Below are 7,620 nucleotides of genomic sequence, written 5' to 3'. Positions count from 1 at the left end.
TGCTTCATTAATGGTTAAAATCAGGTCAAAATTCATTATAGATTGATGAAAAAAAATATATTTTACAATTTATTCAGACCCCTTAATAATAATGAACAACGGAATACAAATAAAGCATGCTAAAATCGGTAACATAGTTATTTTTTATTTTATTTTTTTCAGATCAAAATGTATTGTCCGTTCTGTGTCTTTCAGCAGCCAACTTTGCACAAATTTTGTAGCTCATGTGGGCGAAATGTTAGTTTTGTTGTGGAGAATGCCCCTAAACCTGCAGGTGAGGACCAGGTGTCATGCCAGGCTGTGGTAATATGAACAAATAATCAGCTCCCAGATGGGTTCGTCACTTTTTGAGGTCCTCCTGAAACATTTCCGTTGTGGTGCCTGCTATTTGCAGCGCGTTTTTTGTGTTTGCAGCGCGTTCGTGTGTTTGCAGCGCGTTTCCGTATTTGCAGCGCCTGTGTTGTCAAACTGATGGAGACGTTTTCTTAATTTGTTGTGTTTTTTTATGTTTGCATGTGTTTTCTTGAAGTTGCAGCACGTTGAGCTCTCTCGGCCACCGTAAACAATAGCCCTGGCAGCAACAGGACAGGCACAGCCTGTAATGATCCTAATATTTTGTTGCATTGCTCTAAAACCAGTATAATCAGTATTTTAATTCATGACTGAAAATTTTGTGTGGCCCAAACCGTCGGAAAGGCAAAGTGATTCAAAGGATTCAAAGATATTACAAGGCATTAAACAATATCCAAAAATGAGTACCCCGGCTTCTTAATAGAAAACTGTAATTTTATTTCACATACATTTAACATAAAACAGAAACATAAAACAAAAAACATGAGGGAAACTGGGGTGCAGAGTTTCACAGCCAGGAGAGCTCTAATCCCTCTCCCCTGAATGATTTCCTCTGCACCCCATAATCGAACAAAAGTTCCTCCCCAACATTAATCTTCTTCAGGGCCAAAAGCAAAATAACGTCCTGTCCCCCGATGGCCGGGCTGTACAATCTTGGCCGGAGGTTGGCTCTCTTCCGGGAATGATTAATCAGCCGACCAAAAGTCTGTATGCACACTCCGGCGAATGGACATCCACACACATGTGGATGCCCTGGCTGTTCCTGGAGAAGAACATGTAGCCAGATTCTTCTTCTTTCGTCGAGGAGTGAATCCGCTGGCCCTCAGTGGCTGTGACTACCAGCCCATGGTAGTCACACACCACCTCACCAGCCTGGAACTGCCGGGTGGCGCAGACTCCTTTCCCCTTCCCCGCAATGTCCATCACCACAAGTCCCTTCCACTTCTGGTTGTGGATTAGTCCGTGGATGTGGCGAGAGTCCATGGCAGTGTCCATGGAACCCACTGGTCTCCAGTCCTTGAGGATGCTGGCCGTGCTGGGAACATTCCTTTTCCAGCCCTGCTTCTGGATCCATACGCTGACCCTGGACTCTGTGGGTTCACGTCTGCGGAAGTGCGCTGTCAAGAATAAATTGGCATGTTAGTTCTGTGAACCGTGTACATAGGATTGTTACTCAGTAAAAAACTTTATTAATTAGTATTAATTAATTAATACTCAGAGGACATGCTGCACACGCAGTTTCAACTGAGCCTTCAGCCAGCGCTCGTAAAGTTGCCGCTTGAACTGGCCTGACGTCTGTGACAGAGCAGTCCTGTCTGGCACGTCCCCATCCAGGGTCACTGGGTGGGTCTGCAGAAGCTGGTCGTATGCTGCCTGGGCGTCCATCTTTGCATAGGATCCCGAGGGAGCACCCCATGCGGCGCCATGGGGACCACGGTTGGGTCCTTCATCTGCAGAGGAGTCACTGAAATAAATGCAGTTAAAGGTTAGTGTTCAGCGGTGAGGGCTTTGATAGTGTGTTTTGATTTTGTCCATTAAAAAAACATGCTTACCTTGAGTCACCTGCCAGCTTGCCCAGCAGCTTACTGGCCAGCACCACATCATCAGGTGTTGTGGTGCAATGACTGAGAGAGTCAGCCACTAAAGACCGTTCCGAGTCTGTCATTTGCTTTGAGGCCATCTCAAACGCCTGCCTAGCAGTCTGGCTGTTCATTGGATTCAGCTGGTATCTGAAATGCAAAATTGATATGACGTTCATTAACCCTATGGAGTGCACCAGGGGCCCCTTGCATAGGGGGGCATTTCTTCCCTCTTTGGAATAATTACCTTATAACTTCAGATATAAAAGTCACAGACACATGCCTGATACCTAAAATCAAAGTTGACCCCTTTACAATTGATTGTAGGAAGTTCAATAACGAAATGAATAACCTGTGTATAATTTATGGACATGCGAATATAACAAAAACAGCTGGAAAAATACAAAATCTGTCTCTTTGTCTTGGATTTTTGTAAATATTTCAAAAACTACATGATGGAATAGGTCCAATTTTAAAAATCTGGTTCCCAAACTTGTTTTCTACATGTGTGCCCAATTTCATATCATTTGATGCAGCCCAACAGGTTTTACGGAGGAAAACTGGGAGCTTTTCCTATCCAAAACCTAACCTAAACTAATCTGAAACTTATCCAAAATGGCCACAGTGTAACTAGCAGTGTTTTTTGGGGTAGCGTCTTTCTTTCTAAATGCATTACCACTTATGGGTCATAAGTAACATTTTGTCACACAAAATCACCACACATTTGTAGGAAAATCTATATTTTATTCACACGACTTGTGCCAAACCTATCCAAAACCTATCCAAAATGGCCGCAGTGTAACTAGCAGTGTTTTGGGATAGCGTCTTTCTTTCTAAATGCATTACCACTTATGGGTCATAAGAAACATTTTGTTTCTAACCCTAACCCTGCATAACTGTGCCCAAACAAAGCCCGACAAGTGCCCCGCATAACTGTGCCCAAACAAAGCCTGACAAGTGCCCCGCATAACTGTGCCCAAACAAAGCCCGACAAGTGCCCCGCATAACTTTGCCCAAACAAAGCCGACAAGTACCGTACATAATGTTGCCCAAACAAAGCCGACAAGTACTGTACATAACTTTGCTCAAACAAGGCCGACAAGTGCCCCGCATAACTTTGCCCAAACAAAGCCCCGCGTAACTTTGCCCAAGTGAAAGCCAAAAGCGCTGCATTACTTTGCACACTTCAAAGCTTGACAAAGGCGATGCGGAACTTTTCCCAATGTACCACAATACAAGTGTTACCAAAGCAAATGTTAATTGTAATTTGCTGACTCACGGAATTATAAAAATCTATAGAATAAAAGAGTAAAATGTAAACTGTAAATAAATGTACTTATGTCGAGCGTTGCATCCTCTCCACGCAAAAAAGCGTCCTCCTACATCAAATCAATGGATAAAAGCGACACTTTTTTCCGTGATGAGTGATCAAGCTATTTGAGAGCATTACAGTCATATTTATGGAAAAATTCGTGTTTTGTCTTAATACTGTGACGGTTTATGAAGTATTGGCCGTGAAAGAAATAGTTTGAAGTGCTTAGTTTTCATTTTATTAACACTTATATTTTACTTCCTGACACTCGACCCGTTTAAAGATGGCTACCATCGTCATTTTATTTTTACTTGTTACAAAAAAACCATGGCACAAAAATTGCGCAACTTTCTACAGATATTATCTGAAAGGTTTTTTTGTAGTGTAACAAGCCGTTTTTGGTTGATTTGATACATTTGTTTCTTTTATTGAACGTAATTTTTTTTTGTTATTGAAAATCCGGACGTATGCATCCGAACCACTAGGCGGCAACAGTGAAAGAGTTAATACATTTCACACAACACCCGATAACATTATATGGAACATATTGTCGGGGAAATGCATCCTGATGTAGGATCACACATGCACATATCACAGGGCCTAAATTCCAGGTGGCCTGAGACAAGGCCGAGCCTGGTACGAGAAGCACCAAAGGGGGGTTACACACATAAACACACACACACACAGATAACAAGGGAGGCCAGCACTCCAACTTTTATTGCCCAAACATTTAGGGACCTACAGACAAGCAGAGTGGACCAAATGGATAGAGGTCCCTTGACTTGGCACAAAACCCCCTCCACATACACTCTGCCTTACATATCACTCACCCAACAGACGAACACCCTAAAGGAAATTTAATTTAAGTTTGGCTTTTGTATACCCTGTATATTGATTTACTAACGACTAATAGTCTCAATATACAGAGAGGTTATGTTTGTATGTGTCCTTAGACAATCTTAGTGTTTTGTGTGCCACCCTTATAACCATGTTCACGGAGTATCATCTATTTTACCGCTTTGCACTTGAACACATATAAATTTAAATAAATACATAGGCATAGCTACCATTGTATATATGTTCTCATGGTATACCAGAAGAATCTGGAAAGTGAGTGTAATCAATGTGTGCTAACTTTTAGAGAGTCTTCTTTGTTAACAACCCCCCTTCTCTTCCAACATTCCTTTGCGGCCCTTATCTGATCTTGGTGGACCGTTACCAAGTTTCATGGTTCAAATATACTATGTTAAAAGAACTGAATTAAGGTGTATCTTATCCATTCTGGAGAAGATAAATTGGCATAAGCCACACCAAACAAAATATGTTGTTTCCAGATGTGCAACTTATATTGATATTACCACAAACTAACGGCCATGCCTATCTATGTATAAGATGTGCTGTTTGTAATATGAATATTTGATGTAATGTCTGCACAAAGTGTAACATCTGTTGAGGTGCAACCCAAAACACCTGTATCCTATACTGATGTGAATCAGTCACATAGATGAAATAATTAATTGTTTAATCAATTAATACAAATGGTATGAGGTATGTACCTGTGAAGCTGGTATGGCATGTTTGGTGTCAAACTGATTGTTAATCACCCCTGATTCCAAATCTGGTCAGTGATTACCATAAAATTGGATGTATCAAAAGTTATAACAGCTTAATGAAAATCATCAGTAAAGGGAGAATCAGTCGGGCCATAAATCCCAAAAGGACTGATACAGACCCCCTTCCGAAAGCCCGCCAAATGGATGGCCAGCCATTGGGCCAGGAGTCGAATTCCTGGTCATCCCTATTCATGAACTTTAGACCATAAAAATCTAGCACCTCAGAACAAAAGCTGAGCAGAGAACAACCAGCAGCAGTGCAGAAAAGACCATCAGCCCGGGAGAAGAGAAGCCCACAAGAAGTCCTCCAGTGAAGGCCCAGCTGAACAGAGAACAGCACCCAAGACAAATCTTCACCAGGAGAGAGAATCCAAAGGGGCTCCACTCCACTGCTCCAAACGCCGCGCCTTCCTGAGTGCCATCAGCTCAGCAGCTCTGCCGTCAACTGCCAAGACCCACCCCCCCCCCACTCTTCAACCAAGTAAACCAACTTCCTTTCATTCTAACAACTTAAGCTGTTCTGTTAACCTGCTATAAGACTTCAGGGTCATGTTTCCACAAACTGTGCTTGCTTTGCAGAACAGTATTTCCCATTTAAGGTTACTCATTTAAATCCGGTCATTGCATTTTCATAATTACATTGTTTGTTCTATTCCGTTATTTCGTGTTTGTTGTGTGTGTTAGGTGTAATGTCTGTCTTATGTTAGTTGTAGTGTTAGTTAGGAATAAATGCATGTCTTTTACACAACTTCAGCCTCCGTCATTGAGTACTCACACTAAGTCCCTGCCTTTGTGCGATCTTGCTACACGCTCTGAACCTCAAACTCGCCTGAAACATCGCGAGACTCTCTCTCATCGGCCGTGAGGGGAGCTTCGCTACCAATCGTTTACATTACCTGGTGATGCAGCTCGCTGGACGAGCCTTCTAACCCAGGTTACTAAGCAATACTGGTAATTAGTGAATCCCATTTAAGTCTCACATTAACAGACTCACGGGGATATCGCAATTGAGTTTGGAGGAGCCGACCATTCGGCATAACGATTGGTTAATAATCAGCATTAAATAATAATTAATTAAACTTTAATTAATTTCAAACATATTGGTGGAGATATTCAAATTTACCTGAGCTAATAATTCCTACAATGATGATTAGCTTACTTTTGGTGCAGCCGGCGGATGTCATTCGATGCGCCGGATATCGGCCTTCCTGCGGTGGAGACAAAGAATCTCTCATCACCTCCCATGTCATCCTGGGTTTTTCTGCTCCTCTTGCAGATCAGGAGTTGTGGACGCACATGGCTGAAGTAAGTGTCAAACCACTGTTGGCAGAGGAAAAACAAGAGTTAATTCGGAAAAGGTCCTGCTTGGTTATAACAGGAAATGTGAAATAAATCCGATCTAATTTGATTATCTTACCATATCCTCCTCCAAGGACAGGGCAAATGTGGACACCTGCTGAACGGAGGTTGGATGCTTAATCACCGTGTAGCCCGACTCTTGTCTGGTCCTCTTCATCCACTCCTTGACCTGCACAAAACAAGGATGTCACACTTATTAATGAGGGCAATGGCAATAGGGACAGTGACAGACAATATGAGTACAATACTTACGGTCATGTGCTCCACCACGCCTGGTCGCTGGAGGTGCTTCAAAATGACGATGGCCTCCAGGTAGAACAGAACGAGGCAGCACTCCGTCATCTCCAGGGGGCTATCCCTGGGAGACACCTTACCGATGACTGCCAAGAAGTAATTCTTGGCAGCCCTCAGCACAGCCAAACAGTCTTTGGGAGTCAGCGGGCTCATCTCTGTCGGTACGGCATGCCTATGAGAGAAAAAAAGAGAAAAAACATCATACCATTAATCTTAGTCATCATTTATGCAGTCTGCTGTGTCCAATTTGAATAGTGCGGAGAGCAGGCAGGCAATGGTGCCGCTTCTGGTGGCAGGAGGATGGGCAGGTAGGAAGGACATCATGGACATTGTGGCCAGCAGGGTAGGCATCTTGATTATTGTGGGTCGAGAGCGGTATGGAAATAAAAAAAAAAGTGTTATGGTAGAGAAGACTGGAGGCAAGAGAAGACAAAATGTATCATCAAATCATAAGGTTAAATGGGTGTGAGAAATTAAACTGACCTCCTTTGGATGATCCCCTTGCTGACCATCTTTGTGCAGCTCTGCTGGAGTGAGCCGATGAATGGGATGAATGAGTTGCACTCGTCCCACAGTCCTTCATCGTTGTGCCGAAGGTCAGTCTTGGTCATGTGATACTTCAGGGGAAGTACAAGTATTTAAGTGTTTTATATACATATATACTGTACATGTACTATATACAGATATTGATATGTATGCCACTTTGCAATTTACAAGACATGCAACCAACCTCTTCAGGCCCTTCAGATAGTTCATCTGGGTCTGCTTAGAAAGCTTGGCCTCAGCCAGCTCACAGAGGAACAGCTCCGTCTTTCCCCTTTCCTTGACAAACTCCAAGGAAGGCTCCTCTGGGTTCATGTAATACATGTACCTGCTGACATTATCCACCTGCAAAGGAGAAAATGCACAACAATAAATAATAATAACAATAATAATAATATATGGAGACATGCAGTGTATTTTAATTTATAGATTAATTTATTTTTTATTTATGTATAATAATACAATAAATATAAAAGAGAATAAATAATAAAAATACAAGAGTACTCACCTCCTGTTTGAAATTCTCGTTCTGGAGATCCATTTCCAGATAATAATAATAATAATAATA

At 42.3% G+C, this 7,620-nt stretch overlaps 1 protein-coding gene across 1 annotated transcript; it reads right to left on the bottom strand.

Annotated features, from left to right (window-relative positions):
- Positions 1 to 765: 765 nt before the first annotated feature.
- On the bottom strand, positions 766 to 6,871 carry LOC140582860 (uncharacterized). Its single transcript, XM_072707263.1, has 6 exons — positions 6,468 to 6,871; positions 6,274 to 6,384; positions 6,016 to 6,176; positions 1,905 to 2,081; positions 1,567 to 1,816; positions 766 to 1,469 (listed from the first exon to the last, which is right to left on the bottom strand). The coding sequence occupies exons 1-5, from the start codon at positions 6,660 to 6,662 to the stop codon at positions 1,567 to 1,569; spliced, it is 894 nt and encodes a 297-aa protein (XP_072563364.1). The 5' UTR covers positions 6,663 to 6,871; the 3' UTR covers positions 766 to 1,469.
- Positions 6,872 to 7,620: the final 749 nt, after the last annotated feature.

This window comes from Paramormyrops kingsleyae, chromosome 25, assembly GCF_048594095.1.
Source record: "Paramormyrops kingsleyae isolate MSU_618 chromosome 25, PKINGS_0.4, whole genome shotgun sequence".
NCBI lineage: Eukaryota > Metazoa > Chordata > Actinopteri > Osteoglossiformes > Mormyridae > Paramormyrops > Paramormyrops kingsleyae.
The sequence above is the reverse complement of the archived record's forward strand: the minus strand, read 5'-3'. Positions and strand labels throughout refer to the sequence as shown.

Coding starts and splice junctions, on each gene's coding strand:
- LOC140582860 (XM_072707263.1), bottom strand. CDS start 6,662: ATGAGCCCGCTGACTCCCAAAGACTGTTTGGCTGTGCTGAGGGCTGCC. Junction 6,385..6,467: donor GCGTGGTGGAGCACATGACC/GTAAGTATTGTA, acceptor TGTTTTGTGCAG/GTCAAGGAGTGGATGAAGAG. Junction 6,177..6,273: donor TGTCCTTGGAGGAGGATATG/GTAAGATAATCA, acceptor CTCTGCCAACAG/TGGTTTGACACTTACTTCAG.